The sequence below is a fragment of the Bubalus bubalis genome, chromosome 18 (genome assembly GCF_019923935.1).
Source record: "Bubalus bubalis isolate 160015118507 breed Murrah chromosome 18, NDDB_SH_1, whole genome shotgun sequence".
Taxonomy (NCBI): Eukaryota; Metazoa; Chordata; class Mammalia; order Artiodactyla; family Bovidae; genus Bubalus; species Bubalus bubalis.
This window is the reverse complement of record NC_059174.1, coordinates 51,267,722-51,284,178: the sequence shown is the minus strand read 5'-3', so window position 1 is coordinate 51,284,178 and position 16,457 is coordinate 51,267,722. Positions and strand designations below refer to the sequence as shown.

General features: G+C 50.5%; 1 protein-coding gene across 1 annotated transcript; it reads right to left on the bottom strand.

Annotated features, from left to right (window-relative positions):
- Positions 1 to 4,212: 4,212 nt before the first annotated feature.
- On the bottom strand, positions 4,213 to 16,054 carry LOC102406233 (phospholipase A2 inhibitor and Ly6/PLAUR domain-containing protein). Its single transcript, XM_045163220.1, has 8 exons — positions 15,985 to 16,054; positions 15,030 to 15,101; positions 14,163 to 14,279; positions 12,582 to 12,734; positions 12,049 to 12,192; positions 11,744 to 11,854; positions 4,639 to 4,782; positions 4,213 to 4,447 (listed from the first exon to the last, which is right to left on the bottom strand). Exons 1-8 carry the CDS (start codon positions 16,052 to 16,054, stop codon positions 4,299 to 4,301), a joined length of 960 nt encoding a protein of 319 aa, XP_045019155.1. The 3' UTR covers positions 4,213 to 4,298.
- Between the last annotated feature and the right edge of the window lie 403 nt (positions 16,055 to 16,457).

The window sequence follows — 16,457 nt, the reverse complement described above, 5'->3', positions numbered from 1 at the left end:
GTAAACTTCTTAACTCTAGAACTAGCGTGGCCCATTAATGCCCCCAGTCTGTTCAGCATTTCTGCAGCCATGGCCTTGGATAGACCCTTCTGACTTTAGACCTGGTCTTTGGATCTGCTTGACTACTGGACTCACAGCAAATGTGATGCAAGCAGAAGCTTGACAAGTGCTCATGGATTGGGATGATCTCTCTTGCTGCCCTGGGGACCCCTGCCACCATGACCACATGGGGAAGTCCAGGCTAACCTGCACGGCGATTAGATAACATGTGGCCCAGTCAGCCAGGACACCCCAATTAGTGTTGGCCCTCTGAAAGAGAGCTGCCTAGCTGACCGGCAGCTGAGCCATCCTCCAGCTGATCCTAGACCAAATTGCCTACCCATGGAATGAGGTAAATACAAGACAGTTATTCTAGAGGCTTCTCTGGTGGTCCAGTGGTTATGAATCTGCCTTGCGATGCAGAGGATTGAAGTTCAATCCCTGGGGGGTAACAAGTTCCCAGATGCCACTGATCATCTGATCCTGGGAACTACAACTAGAGCGTCCATGTGCCACAAAAGGGGTCCTGCATGGCTGTGCTGCCAGTGCAGGGGGCCCAGATTTGATCCCTGGTCAAGGAACTAGATCCTACAATCCACAACTGAGGGTTCACATGCTACAGCTAAAGGTTTCCAATACCATCACTAAAGACTCCACATGCCAGAACTAACACCTGGTACAGCCAAACAAATTTTCTTTAAAAAGTAATCAAATTTATGTAATCCAAATAAATAAGTTTTCTTTTTAAAAAAAAGAAAAAGAATCTGCCTTGCAATGCAGGGAATTCAAGTTCAATCCCTAGTGGGGGAACTAAGATCCCACATGGCGCAGAGCAACTGAGCCTGTGAGCTGCAGCTACAGAGTCCATGCTCTGCAAGGAAGATCCTGCAAGAGTCGATGGAGGCCTTGTGAGCTGCAACTAAGACCCAATACAACCAAGTAAATAAAACTATATAAATATGTTTATATAGGCAATTATTCTAAGTGAGGTTTGGAGGGGCTTGTTATATAGCAAAGGATGGATAACTGATACAGGCGTGTCCCCTCTCTGAGATGTGGTCTCTTTCTCCCTCTCAACAGGACCCAGTGATTAAAATCTTAACCTCTGTCACTTTTTAGCTGCATGGGGATGTCCAATGTGATGTTCCTTCTCTGAACCTCAGGTTTTTCTGAAAACAGGGTTGAGAATAATAGTGCCTATCACAAGGAGTGGTTGTGAAGATAAAGTGGATCATTTTCAGTTCATGACCCTAAGAGATCATGTTGGTTACGAAACTTGTCTGGCAGGGGTGGGGGTGGGGCCAAAGGGGGCCAGACTGCTCTTCTTCCGCCTCTCCCCCTGGGGTTCACTAGGGCCATGGAAGGAGGAGCATCCTTCCCTACTCTACTGAGGTTGGCTTTAAACCATATGATTTACTTTACTCCATGGAATGTTAGCATCCCCAACCTCCTCAGGGACCTTTGGTGCACTTGGGCTTTCTGTCCCTGTCATCTGCCATGAGAAAGATATTAGCCAGGGAGCCACAGATCCCAGAAGACTGAAACCCCATGGAGGAGAACTAGAGTCCCTCTCCCAAACTGGAGCGAAACCCACAAGTTCATAACCTGAAACAGAGCCGCCCCAGATACCTACAAACCAGAAGAAGCAGAACGCATTTTGTTACAAGTCTCAATTTGGGGATGGTTTGTTATACAACATTATCATAGCGTTAATTGACTAATGTTCTTGTTCAGTCGCTCAGTTGTATCCAACTCTTTGCATCATCGTGGACTGCAGCACTCCAGACATCCCTGTCCTTCACCATCTCCAGGAGCTTGCTCAACTCATGTCCATTGAGTCATTGATGCCATCAAACCATCTCAGCCACTGTTGTCCCTTTCTCATCGTGCCTTCAATCTTTCCCTGCATCAGTCTTTTCTAGTGAGTCAGTTCTTCACATCAGGTGACCAGTGTATTGGAACTTCAGCATCAGTACTTCCAATGAATATTCAGGGTTGATTACCTTTAGGATTGACCGGTCTGATCTCCTTGCAGTCAAGAGACTCTGAAGAGATTTTTCCAATCAGATCAGATCAGATCAGTCGCTCAGTCGTGTCCGACTCTTTGCGACCCCATGAATCACAGCACTCCAGGCCTCCCTGTCCATCACCAACTCCCGGAGTTCACTCAGACTCATGTCCATCGAGTCAGTGATGCCATCCAGCCATCTCATCCTCTGTCGTCCCCTTCTCCTCCAGCCCCCAATCCCTTCCAGCATCAGAGTCTTTTCCAATGAGCCAACTCTTCAAATGAGGTGGCCAAAGTACTGGAGTTTCAGCTTTAGCATCATTCCTTCCAAAGAAATCCCAGGGCTGATCTCCTTCAGAATGGACTGGTTGGATCTCTTTGCAGTCCAAGGGACTCTCAAGAGTCTTCTCCAACACCACAGTTCAAAAGCATCAATTCTTCAGCACTCAGCCTTCTTCACAGTCCAACTCTCACATCCATACATGACCACTGGAAAAACCACAGCCTTGACTAGATGAACCTTTGTTGGCAAAGTAATGTCTCTGCTTTTGAATATACTATCTAGGTTGGTCATAACTTTCCTTCCAAGGAGTAAGCATCTTTTAATTTCATGGCTGCAGTCACCATCTGTAGTGATTTTGGAGCCCATAAAAATAAAGTCTGACACTGTTTCCACTGTTTCCACATCTATTTCCCATGAAGTGATGGGACCGGATGCCATGATCTTCATTTTCTGAATGTTGAGCTTTAAGCCAACTTTTTCACTCTCCACTTTCACTTTCATCAAGAGGCTTTTTAGTTCCTCTTCACTTTCTGCCATAAGGGTGGTGTCATCTGCATATCTGAGGTTATTGATATTTCTCCCGGCAATCTTGATTCCAGCTTGTGTTTCTTCCAATAGCACACTCCAAAAGGATCAGTTCTTTGGCACTCAGCATTCTTTGTGATCCAATTCTCACATCCATACATGGCTACTGGAAAAACCATAGCTTTGACTATATAGACCTTTGTCAGTAACACAACATTGTTGTTTTAAACCACTGAGTTTGGGGACTTCTTTGTTACCTTAGCATAATTCAGTCTATCCTGATAGATGCCAAGGTCTGCTGCTGCTGCTGCTGCTAAGTCGCTTCAGTCGTGTCTGACTCTGTGCGACCCCATAGATGGCAGCCCACCAGGCTTCCCTGTACCCGGGATTCTCCAGGCAAGAACACTGGAGTGGATTGCCACCTCCTTCTCCAATGCATGAAAGTGAGAAGTAAAAGTGAAGTTGCTCAGTCATGTCCGACTCTTAGCGACCCCATGGACTGCAGCCCACCAGGCTCCTCCGTCCATGGGATTTTCTAGGCAAAAGTACTGGAGTGGGGTGCCATTGCCTTCTCCGCCAAGGTCTAGCACCTGCCAACTAATGCCTACTCAGCTATTAAGTAAGTAAGTGGCAGCTATTAGGATAGTAGCTTTTGGCCAGACACATTGTCTCCAGAACCAACACTGTCTTAAAGGTGCTAGTGCCTCTACTCAGTCACTCAGTTGTGTTCAACTCTTTGTGACCCCATGGACTGCAGTCCGCGAGGCTCCTCTGCCCATGGGATTCTCCAGGCAAGAATGCTGGGGCCGCCATGCCCTCCTCCAGGGATCATCCCAACCCAGGGATCAAACCTGCCTCTCCTGCATTATTAGGCAGATTCTTTCCCATCTGAGCAACCAGGAGAGCCCCCTTTAAGGTGCTAGGCACTGCACTAAGTCCTTTTTTAGTTTTCTTTCATTTGACCATTCAAATAGCTCTGTGAGGTTATAAATATTAATATCCACCACTTACAAACATGAAACTGAGGCAAAAAGAGGTTAACCGGGAGAGGTGATCATGCACTCTGGAGTCTGACGCTCCCAACTGTTTGACCAAAGGCAAGTGACACCACAATCCGTGCCTCAGTTTGTTCCTCTGTAAAATGGGGACAATACTTTCAACCTCACAGAGTTGTGATTATGAAATGAGCTCTCTCGTGGAAAACACTTAGCATAGGGACCCAGCAGGAAGTAATCCCTTAACAAAAGGTAGCATCTTCCCTCTCCTCATTCCAAAGAGGGGGTTCGACAGGGTTGAGACCCCTGCTTTTTGCATCCCATCTCCCTGAAATGCATCACAGCACAAAGACTCAGCCTTGTTCTGTTGATTCGTTTAATTTATAGACACGTGGGAAGCTATAGCTGAGAAGGAATGGAGACCAAACACTACATGGGCCTCAGTTCTTCACTCAGCTTTGCCAGAAGCCTGGGGGCTTGGAAGACAGCTGATCTTGTTGATGGTCAGCAAATGAGAGCCTGAGGGCACCAGGGTCCCAGGCTTGATGTGGCAGGCGTTCTCCATAGCACATCCCTGGGAAGCAAATTTGACATCTGCTGGAGAGGATTTCAGACTAGAATCAGGATCTCCAATGCCTCCCCGCTCCCAATCCAGGGGTCATGCCCCAGCCACCTTCCTCCATTTCTCTGGAGCCACTTTCTCCCTAAGAATCTGGAATAATGAGGCTCCAGTTCTGGGACCCTCTGGGAACCCTGTGCCCTCCTCCTGAAATCCAGGTGCCCCTCACCAGGGTGCCTGAGGCCAGTCATGGTGACACAGCGGGTTTCTTCACCCAAACAGAACGTTTCCTCAGTCGGGGTACATGTTTCCTTGAGGAAGGTGGAGCAGGAAGGACACTGAAGGCCATTCTCTGTCAGATTTCTCCTGAATGCTGGGGAGGAGGGTGGAGGGTAAGGTGCACGGGGACATTAAGTCCTTTCCAACTTCACAACCAGCACGGGGACACCGGTCACTAACTGGCACTGCATTTTTAGAAAATAATATTTATTTGACTGGATCTTAGTTGCGCCCTGTGGAATCGAGTTCCCTGACCAGGGATCCAACCCCTGCATAGGGAGCATGGAGTCTTAGTCACTGCAGTTTACGGGAGAAGAAACCAAGGCTCAGCGCAAGGAAGACGCTTGCCTGGTGACAGCGCAGGTCAGTGACAGGTGCTCACAGATGGCTCTGGTGGGGGAGGGGTGGGCAGGGAGGGACTCTAGCCGTGGGGCTCAGCTGGGGCTTACCAGGCAGGGGATTGTGGTTGCAGCCATCGCTCTGGCAGCAGCACGTGTTGGACCCCATGTGTTCTCCGGAGCCACAGTGATGGAGAGGAATCCCGGGTCACACTCGCTGGATTTTGAGCACCCCTTGTAGCTGGTCACGTCCACGGAGCCCTCTGCATCATGAGGGTGGACAGAGGACTCAGGAGTCCTGGTCTGGACCCTGGTCCTGGGGTATTTCCATCACCTTACAGCTTCCCCAGCCCACTGCTGTCTAGAGAGGCCTCTTCCATCTCCCCAAAGTCATATACCCTTATCTGTCTGGGGCAAGGCCTGGAGGGTTGAGTATTGAACCCAACCCTTCCTCCCTTCGCCCCCGGCTGTGTTGGTCTCTCCTGAGTGGTCCCTTCAGCTCCACAGCCACCTCACTGCCATTCTCTAAAGGTCACACCTGGAGAGGTCTTTTCTAGGTAGGCCACCTATGACTACCCCCAGACCTGTGTGAAATGGTCTCTTCCAGCCTTCAGCCCTTCCCTGCCCCCTGGAATTCCTTCCACCATATCCTAGGATGCAGCCCTCAGCCACCACCCTGTAACACCCGTCTCCTTCTTCGTCTAAGATTTCCCAGGGTCACTCCCCAGACTTCCTACTTATGATCTCTTGCTGCCTTTCTTGGCTACTCTCAGGTCTTGCCTGAAATGGTCTCTTCCAGTCTCCCTGGCCTTCCCCCTCCCACCAAAGTTGGTCTCCTCCAGCCCTAGGGTTTCTGCTCTGTACCCCAAGAGCTTGGGTGGGTGGGTGCTCAGTCCTGTCTGTCTCTTTGCAAACTCATGGACTGAGTCCTTGGATTATCTGTCCTTATCTCTCTCTGTCTCTCTCTCTGTTCCAATGCTGGGGCTTCCCAGGTGGTGCAGTGGTAAAAACCCCCACTGCCAATGTAGGAGACACAAAATGCTGGTTCAATCCCTGGGTTGGAAAGATCCCCTGGAGGAGGAAATGGCAAGCCACTCCAGTATTCTTGCCTGGAAAATCCCACGGACAGAGGAGCCTGGTGGGCTATGCCTGATTACAGAGTCAACCTAATCACATTCTTTGCAACTCACCCGTCTTCTCTACACCCACCCCTACACCTTTTGCATATTAGATTCCCGCCCCCCACCAGGGATTTCACTCTTCCCCTGTGTCCTTTCCTAATCCCTTCTTGCCTAAGAAATTCTCTATATCTGCCCCTCCCCCATCATGTCTTTGGAGTCTCATTTTCAGAAATCCTTGGCAACAGTGGTTTCTGTCATTCCACTGGATTCTCTTTCCTCCTTTCCCTCTTTCTCGCCCCTTCTTCACTCAAAGGTTCCTCCCAGAGCATGGTAGTATCTGATACCCTGAAAGCACCCCCCACCTCCCCAGGATCTGACGCTATTCCCTACCCTCTTACTATTGTTAGTCTCAGTTGTGATGACGATGCAGGTGTCCTCGTCCTGGGCGCATGTCTTCGTTTCTCCAATGCATATGGCTCCATCCCTGATACACACCTCACGGCTTAGTGGGTACCCTGAGGTATAGAGAGAGAGGCTCTAGTCCAAGTGGTGTGGTCCCTGGGCCATGACTTCTGAGTCCAGAAGGGGATGGGGCGGAGGGTCTGAAGGAAGAGGGAAAGGTGTCTCCCTGGTTATTCACAAGAGGGACATTAGCCGCTGAACAGGGAACTATCTGAAGTTCCATCAGATACACTAGATTGCCGCCAGCAAGGCTGCTTCAAGGGGTGGACAGCAACTCCATCAAGGAGCAAGTTTACCTACTTACAGGGTTGGGGAATTTGGACACTAGGGCCCTCTGAGAAAGCTGGAGAATAGTAAGGAGTCCTGCTGAAGGTTTCCATGCGTTTTTTTTTTTTTTTTTATCCTTTAATTTTCTTTTTTCTATTTTAGGCTATTTTGGGTTGTCCTTGCTTCCTGTGGGTGTTTCTCCAGTTGTAGTGAGTGGGGGCTACTCTCTCATTGCGGTGCTTGGGCTTCTCATTTGTGGTGGCTCCTCCTGTTGCAGAGCACAGGCTCTAGAGCATGGGCTCAGTAGCTGTGGCACGAGGGCTTAGTTTGCCCAAGGCATGTGGAATATTCCTGGACCAGGGATCGAACCCATGTCACCTGCATTGGCAGGCAGATTCTCAACCACTGGACCACTGAGGAAGTCCTTCATGGACTTCTGTGAACCTTCAGGTCCAGCTGATTCTCAGAAGTGGGACCCTCTTCCTTGTGGGTACATTTAAGTCTGGTAGACAGCATAGTCACTCAGGCAGGGGTACCTGAGGCTGGGATCTGCAACCCAGGTCAAGAAGGAAGATCGAGGACTAGGAGGACAAGGGCCTGGCTCCTTGGTCCTGAGAGAGGAGGCAACTGGGGCCCAGACACAGGGGAACTGGGTCCTGGGGAAAGTGGAGTTGCCTGAATTGCATCTAAGGAAAGAAGACACTGGGGACCTGAACTCCTGAGAGTCCTGGGAGAAAGGAAATCTCTCCCCCTCACCTCACTTTTCTTTTTTCTAATCATACTCTTATCTGAATTCCTAGAATTCAGGTATTTTATTTTGAGACACTGTCAGAGGGGAGGGGAGCAGAGCCCATCCAAACCCTTCCTTTCTCAGAGATTTAAACCCACATGTTTTTGAACTCTTCCTCCCATGGGAACCCAGGCTTTCTCTTTTACCCTCTGCCTTTTCCATGAATCTGAATTCCCAGGACACCTCCTCTTTCCCCCTCACCCTCAAGGACCTGGCTAAATGCTCTCCCATTAGTCTTCATTTCAGGATTCCAGGAGTCCAGACCCCTAGTCACTTACCCAGACTCAGGAGGGTGCAGAGCAGCATGGGGGCTAGCAGGAAACTCTCAGGTTTTGTGTAAGGCTTCATGATGGTTGGATGAGTGAAGATGCAGTCCCAGGTCCCGAGCTCATCTTATAAGAAGGTGAGAAGGGGAGGGTCTGGATTTACCTTGCCCCCTGGCTAAGAAAGATGATGTAAGATCTGAGGGTAGGTCTCTGTAGCTCTGAGTGGGGGAGGTGGAACAAGAATCCAAAAGGAACATGGGCATCTTGTGCTCAGCCCCCTTCTCCATGGGGACCCCAGGAGTCTGGGCTTCCAAGCCTCTCTCCATCTTGTCTCATCCCCTTCATCCCCCTGTGCCCCCCCTCCCTCCTTTTTTTTTCTTACCTGAAGCCCAAGATCAGAATCAGGTCATTTTGTTTCCTGCAGGATAGAACAGTGCTAGGACTCAGATTCCCTCTCCCTTGTCTCTCTTCCCAAGGAGGTGCCCAGTGTGGTTGAGGCCCTACCAGGGAGCGCCCAGCAAGTCCAGGCTTGTTCTGCCGCAGCATGCTTGGCTCAATACCCCCTTTTCTGTGTTTGTTCTGTCTGCAGCTCCAACCCCACCCCAAGATGCATTTCTGGGTCTCTCAGAGACTGAACAGAGGGGTGCTTGTCAATGGGCCAGGATGCGCAAGGTACCAGAGGCCCAGAAACCGCATTGGAAAGCTGAGGCACAGTTGGAAGCACTCAAGGTTGGGTGTGTGTCTGTTTTGGAAACATACTTTGTGTTTTATTGAGATCCTTTACCTCAGGCACATGATCTTGAGACATCAGAGATTTTGTGTCGGTGTGTGTATTTTTTCATGTGTGTATGTATATTTTTTCGTGTGTGTGTGTGTATTTTTGGGGGTGTAATTTTATGTGTGTGTGGGGGGATGGGGGTGGCTGTGGGGAGGGTAGCCAGCCATAGGTAGAGGGGATCCTGTTGCGGTAGGCCCCTCAGTTCAGTTCAGTCACTCAGTCGTGTCCGACTCTTTGCGACCCCATGAATCGCAGCACGCCAAGCCTCCCTGTCCATCACCAACTCCCGGAGTTCACTCAAACTCACGTCCATTGAGTCAGTGATGCCATCCAGCCATCTCATCCTCTGTCGTCCCCTTCTCCTCCTGCCCCCTCCCAGCAGCAGAGTCTTTTCCAATGAGTCAACTCTTCACATGAGGTGGCCAAAGTACTGGAGTTTCAGCTTTAGCATCATTCCTTCCAAAGAAATCCCAGAGCTGATCTCCTTCAGAATGGACTGGTTGGATCTCCTTGCAGTCCAAGGGAACTCTCGAGTCTTTTCAAACACCACAGTTCAAAAGCATCAATTCTTTGTTGCTCAGCTTTCTTCACAGTCCAACTCTCACATCCATACATGACCACTGGAAAAACCATAGCCTCGACTAGACGGACCTTTGTTGGCAAAGTAATGTCTCTGCTTTTCAATATGCTATCTGCTGCTAAGTCACTTCAGTCGTGTCCGACTCTGTGCGACCCCATAGATGGCAGCCCACCAGGCTCCCCGTCCCTGGGATTCTCCAGGCAAGAACACTGGAGTGGGTTGCCATTTCCTTCTCCAATGCATGAAAGTGAAAAATGAAAGTGAAGTCGCTCAGTCGTGTCCAACCCTCAGCGACCCCATGGACTGCAGCCCACCTGGGATTTTCTAGGCAAGAGTACTGGAGTGGGGTGCCACTGCGTTCTCCAATATGCTATCTAGGTTGGTCATAACTTTTCTTCCAAGGAGTAAGTGTCTTTTAATTTTATGGCTGTAGTCACCATCTGCAGTGATTTTGGAGCCCCCAAAAAAGAAAGTCTGACACTGTTTCCACTGTTTCCCCATCTATTTCCCAGGAAGTGATGGGACCGGATGCCATGATCTTTGTTTTCTGAATGTTGGGTTTTAAGCCAACTTTTTCACTCTCCTCTTTCACTTTCATCAAGAGGCTTTTTAGTTCCTCTTCACTTTCTGCCATAAGGGTGGTGTTATCTGCATATCTGAGGTTACTGATATTTCTCCCGGCAATCTTGATTCTAGCTTGTGCTTCTTCCAGCTCAGCATTTCTCATAATGTACTCTGCATATAAGTTAAATAAGCAGGGTGACAATATACAGCCTTGACGTACTCCTTTTCCTATTTGGACCCAGTCTGTTGTTCCATGTCCAGTTCTAACTGTTGCTTCCTGACCTGCATACAAATTTCTCAAGAGGCACCTTGCAAAAATCCACTCAAGTTTTCTGTCCTCTTGCTTTCCAGGCTTCAGTTGGGGCGCCGAGGTTGGCGAATTTCTTCTGGGGACCAATCTTGAAGGCCGCATGGGTTGCTAGGATACCCTGGTGTGAAAGTTATCAGGAGAAAGGGGTAGAGAGCTGTTCGGAGAGAGGGAGGCGGGAAAAGATCATTGCTAGGGAACTCCGCGCCTCTCGCAGCTCTCCGGAGAGACACACTAGGCATGCGCAGTGGTGATGTGGCCCCTTGTGCGCTGCGGTTCGAAAGGCCTGGGCCTCGTGCGCTTGCGCAGTGAAGGCCTCCCAGGGCGCACCCGCTCTGAGCACCCTAAACTCAGCCCTTCTTGCATCTTGGTCAGGCGAAGCCCACACGACGGTGACATGCCCGAGATCGGCCTCTGCAATGTGGTGTCCGGCAGTAGCCAGGACTTAGTGAGAGACTGGCGTGGAGGAGATTGGAAGAAGTGAAGGAGGTCGTGAAGGGGCTCTGTGAAAACTTGTGGAATCTCAAAGGTGTTGAAAAAGAATCTGTATCTGGGCTGCCAAGAAAAAAAGAGTTTATTGGGGTTCTTAGGAATTAGAATTTGGGAGACACAAATTCCCGTAAAATTTAACAGTGTTGGCAGAGGGAGTCAGGGGCTTATGAGTACTGTGGTCAGCAGGTTATTAAAATTGTGTGGAGAGAATTATAATTGACAGTGACACATGTAATATTTGATACAAAGAAATGTTTGGCTTTAAAGAAGCTGTCATGAGTTACTGGAGGGTAAGGGTCTGATAGGCATCTTGAGTTTCTGGCATATAGTCCAGATGCCTGTGTGAATACAGTAAGTAGTCAAAAGGTCAGATTCCTTTGTGGCAGAGACCTGATTGGTCAGAAATGGCTACTCAGTAAGTGTCAGCTATTACAAATGTAAATATTTGGCCAAACACATCCTCTCTGGAACCACCACTGTCTTAATAGTGTGTTTGCTCAGTCACTCAGTTGGCTTTGATTCTTTATGACCCCGTGGACTGTAGCCCACCAGGCTCCTCTGTCCATGGGATTCTCCAGGCAAAAATAGAGTGGGTTGCCATGACCTACTCCAGGGGCTCTTCCCCAGCCCAGGGATTGAACCCCCATCTCCCGCATTGGCAGGCAGATTCTTTCCCATCTGAGCCACCAGGGAAGCCCCCTTCAAAATGCAAGTTACACCACAATCTGGGCCTCAGTTTGTTCCTCTGTAAAACGGGGGCAATACTTTCATCCTCACAGAGTTGTGATTATGAAATGAGGTACTGCATGGAAAACACTTAGCATGGGGACCAGGGAGGAAGTAACCCCTTAACAAAAGGTAGCATCTTCCCTCTTTTCCTTCCAAAGAGGGGGTTCCCCAGGGTGGAGATCCCAGCTTTTTCCATTCCATCTCCCAGAAATGCATCACATCATGAGGACTTACACTTGTTGTTTTAACTGGTTTAATTTATAGACACCTGGGAACCTGTCTGAGAACGAATGGAGACCAAACACCACATGGGCCTCAGTTCTTCACTCAGCCTTGCCAGAAGCCTGGGGGCTTCAAAGACAGCTGGTCTTCTTGATGGTAAACAAACGAGAGCCTGAGGGCACCAGTGTCCCAGGCTTGGTGTGGCAGGCGGTCTTGGTACCACAGCCCTGGACTGCAAGTTTGTCACTTGCTGGAGGGGATTTTAGACTAGAGTCAGGATCGCCAATGCCTCCCCACTCCTAGTCCAGGGTCATATGCCCCAGCCACCTTCTCCCCCAGATCTTTGGAGCCACTCTCTCCCTTAGAATCTGGAAGCATGAGGCTCCAGTTCTGGGCCTGTCTGGAACCCCTGTGCCCTCCTCCCGAATTCCAGGTGCCCCTTACCAGGCCGCACGAGGCCAGACACGGCGACACAGTGGGTTTCCTCGCCAACGCAGAGCGCTTCCGCAGTCGCAGTGCATGTTTCCATAAAGGCAGCGATGCAGGAAGGACACCGAAGGCCATTCTCTGTATGGTTTCTCACGAACGCTGAAGAGGAGGGTGGAGGGTAAGGCAATCGGAGACGAGAGTCCCTTTCCCAACCTTCCAACCACTCAGGGGACAGCAGTTGGTAAAGGACACTGCATTTTCAGAAAACAATCTTTATTTGGCTGTGTTGGATCTTAATTGCGGCCTGTGGAATCGAGTTCCCTGACCAGGGATCCAACCCCTGCATAGGAACCATGGAGGCTTAGTCAGTGGACCACCAGGGAAGTCCCTGGACACTGCAGTTTACAGGAGAAGAAACCGAGGCTCAGTGCAAGGAAGACGCTTGCCCCGGTGACAGCGCAGGTCAGTGACAGGTGCTCACAGTTGGCTCTGGCGGAGGAGGGGTGGGCAGGGAGGGACTCCAGCTGTGGGGCTCAGCTGGGGCTTACCGGGCAGGGGGTCCTGGTTGCAGCCATCCTTCTGGCAGCAGCGCCTCTTGGAGCCCATGTAGTTCTCAGGGTTCATGGTGATGCCGAAGAATCCGGACTCATACTGGCTGGATTTCGCACACCCCTTGTAGCTGGTCACCACCAAGGAGGCCTCTGCAGGATGGCCGTGGGCCGGGGGCTCAGTGGCCCCTGGTCTGGACCCTTGCCCTGCGGTGTCTCCCCCACCTTAGAGTTGCCCCAGCCCACTGCTGTCTAGAGCGGTCTCTTCCAGCTCCCCAATGTCAGACCCCCTTATTTGCCTGGGGTGTCGTCTAAATGGTTTATTAAGTACAGAACCCCTTTTCACACTGCCCCCGGCTGTGTTGGTCTCTCCTGAGTGGCCCCTTCAGCCCCATGGCCACCCCACTGCCATCCTGCAGGGGTTGCACCTGGAGTGGTCTTTTCCAGACCACCTATGATTAACCCCATGCCTGTGCGAAATGGTCATTTCCAGCTTTCAGCCCTCCCCTGACCCCTGGAATTCCTGCCACCAAATGCTGGGATGCGGCTGCCATCCCCACCCCCTGTAACACCTATTTCCTTCTGCATCTAAAGTGGTCTCTTCCAGGTTTCCCAGGGTCACTCCCCAGACCTCCTACAAATGGTCTCTTGTTGCCCTCCTTCGCTACTCTCAGGTCTTGCCTGAAGTGGTCTCTTCTGGTCTCGCTGGACTTCCCCCTCCCCAGCACAGAGTGATATCTTCCAGCCCTAGGGTTTCCACTCTTCACCCCACACTCGTGTGGGTGCAAGTGTGCTCAGTCATGTCTGACTCTTTGGGACCTCATAGATTGAGTCCAGGGGTCATCTGTCCTTATATACTCTCTCTGTATGCCAATATTGGGGCTTCCCAGGTGGTGCAGTGGTAAAGAACCCTCCTGCCAATGCAGGAGATGAAAGAGACGTGGGTCCATCCCTGGGTGGGAAGATGCCCTGGAGGAGGAAATTGTAAGCCAGTCCAGTATTCTTGCCTGGAAAATCCCATTGACAGAGGAGCCTGGCAGGCTATAGTCTATGGGGTTGCAAAGAGTCAGACATGACTGAGCATACACCCAACTCAACCAGCCCCTGTATCTCCCTCTTTCTCCTGTCAGGAAAGGTCTGTTGCAGCCTGCATTCCTTGGAGATCACTTGTGCCCCCAGAGAGTCAAATTGATCACCTTCCTTGCAACTCACCCTAGCCTCTTAGAGGGGTAGCCTCTACACCTACCCCTCCACCTTTTGGATATTAGATTTCCCCCCTCTCTGAATTTCTCTCTTCCCCCGTGTCCTTTCCTAATTCCTTCTTTTGTAAGAAAGTCTCTATATCTGCCCCTCCCCTATCCTCTCTTGGCGTTTCATCTTCAGAAATCCTTGGTAACAGTGGTTTCTGTCATTCCATCGGATTCTCTGTCCACCATCCACCTTGAGATTGCCTTTCCCTCTTTCCTGATGTATCATCACTCAAAGGTCCCTCCCAGCGCCTGGCGATACCTGCCACCCTGAAGGCACCCCCCCCACCCCGCCCCGCCACCTCCCCAGGATCTGATACCAGCCCCTGCCCTCTTCTGTTGGTCTCAGTCACGACAACTATGCAGGAGTCCTCATCCGGGGCGCAAGTCTGCAGTTTTCCTCTGCAACTGGGACGGTCACCGACACACACCTCACAGCTTAGTGAGTACCCTGTGGTATAGAGAGCAGGGGTCTAGTGAAAGCTATAGTCTTTGGGCCACAGCTTCCTGGTCCAGAGGGGAATGGGGCGGAGGGGGGATGTGAAGGAAGAGGGACAGCTGTCTCCCTGGCTATTCATGGGCAGGACATTGGTTGCTGAACAGGGATCTGTCTGAAGCTTGGCAGGGATGCCATGGTGCTGTGAGCAAAGCTGCTTTCAGGTTGGGGGCGGAAGCAGTTCCGACCAGGGAGCAAATTTACCTAATTACAAGGCTGGGGACTTTGGATGCTAGACCCCCTGAGCAAGCTTGGGGACAGTGAGGGGTCCTGCTGAAGATTACCATGGACTTAAAACACTTTTCTCATCTTTTAATTTTTTTTCTATTTTTGATTTGCTGGATCTTCTTGCTTCCTGTGGGTTTTTCTCTAATTGTAGCGATTATGGTCTAATTAGACTAGGCATTAGTGTCTACTTGCTGAGCTTTGGCTTCTCATTGGTGGTGGTTTCTGCTGCAGAGCATGGGCTCAGCAGTTGTGGTAAAACGTCTTAGTTGCCCCAGGGCATGGGGAATCTTCCTGGACCAGGGATGGAACCCATGTCCCCCATTTTGGCAGGCAGATTCTCAACCACTGGACCACTGGGGAAGTCCTTCATGGAGTTTTGTGAACCTTTAGGTCCAGCTGGTTCTCAGAAGCAGAACCCACTTCCTAGTGGATACCACGCTTGAGCCTTGTAGACAGTGGAAATTCAGGCAGGAGTACCTGAGGCTGAGTTCTGCATCCCAGATAAAAAAAGATCAATGACGATGAGGAGAAGGGCCTGGCTCCTTAGTCCTGAGAGAGGAGGAAACTGGGGACGCAGACGCAAGGCAACTGGGTCCTGCGGAAAATGGAGTTGCCTGAAATGCATCTAAGGGAGGACACTGGGAAGCTGAACTGCTTAGAGTTCTGGAAGCAAGGAAACTTCTCCCCCTCGCCTCACTTTTCTTTTCTCTAATCATACTCTCATCTGATATTCTAGAATAAAGGTGTCTTATTTTGAGACACTGCTGGAGAGGAGAGGAGCAGAGCCCATCCAAACCCATCCGGTTTCAAAGATTCAAAACCACACATTTTTTAGCTCTTCCTCCCTTGTGGACTTAGGCTTTGTCTCCTCCTTTACCCTCTGCCTTTCTCCAAGAATCTAAGTTCCTGGGACACCTCCTCTTTCCCTTCTTCCTCGAGGATCTGGCACAGTGCTCTATCAATTCAGTTCAGTTCAGTCACTCAGTCGTGTCCGACTCTTTGTGACCCCATGAATCGCAGCACGCCAGGCCTCCCTGTCCATCACCAACTCCTGGAGTTCACTCAAACTCACATCCATTGAGTCAGTAATGCCATCCAGCCATCTCATCTTCTGTTGTCCCCTTCTCCTCCTGCCCCCAATCCCTCCCAGCATCAGAGTCTTTTCCAATGAGTCAACTCTTCTCATGAGGTGGCCAAAGTACTGGAGTTTCAGCTTTAGCATCATTCCTTCCAAAGAATACCCAGAGAGTCTTCTCCAACACCACAGTTCAAAAGCATCAATTCTTTGGCGCTCAGCTTTCTTCACAGTCCAACTCTCACATCCATACATGACTACTGGAAAAACCAGTACTCTATAACAGTGTCAGAAAACAGTGCTCTATAATAGTCCTCATATCGAGTGTCCCAGGAGTCCAGACCCCTAGTCACTTACCCAGACCCAGGAGGGTGCAGAGCAGCGCCATGGCCAGCAGGAAGGTCTCAGGTTTTGCAGATGGCTTCATGATGGATTGGTGAGTGACCCTTCAGTTCCAGGTCTCCAGCACTTCTTATAGGAAGCTGAGAAGGGGCGGGTCTGGACCCACCTTACCCCTAGGCTAAGAAATTGTGTTTGAAGACCTAGGGGTTGGTCTCTACGGTTCTGAGTGGGGGAGGCAGAACCAGAATCCAAAAGGAACATGGGCATCTTGCGCCCAGCCCCCTCCTCCATGGGAACCCCAGGAGTCTGGGCTTCCAACCCTCTGTCAGGTCTCACCCACTGTGTCCCCTTTTTTTCTGACCTAAAGCCCAAAATCAGAATCAAGTCATTTTGTTTCCTGTAGGTAGAGTAGCTGCTGGGACTCAGATACGGTCTCCCTTCTCTCCCTTCCCAAGGAGATGCCCAGTGTGGTTGAGGCCCTACCCCTA

Coding starts and splice junctions, on each gene's coding strand:
- LOC102406233 (XM_045163220.1), bottom strand. CDS start 16,054: ATGAAGCCATCTGCAAAACCTGAGACCTTCCTGCTGGCCATGGCGCTG. Junction 14,280..15,029: donor GATGCAGAACTCAGCCTCAG/GTACTCCTGCCT, acceptor TCTATACCACAG/GGTACTCACTAAGCTGTGAG. Junction 4,448..4,638: donor GACTGGCCTCAGGCACCCTG/GTGAGGGGCACC, acceptor AATCCTCTCCAG/CAGATGTCAAATTTGCTTCC.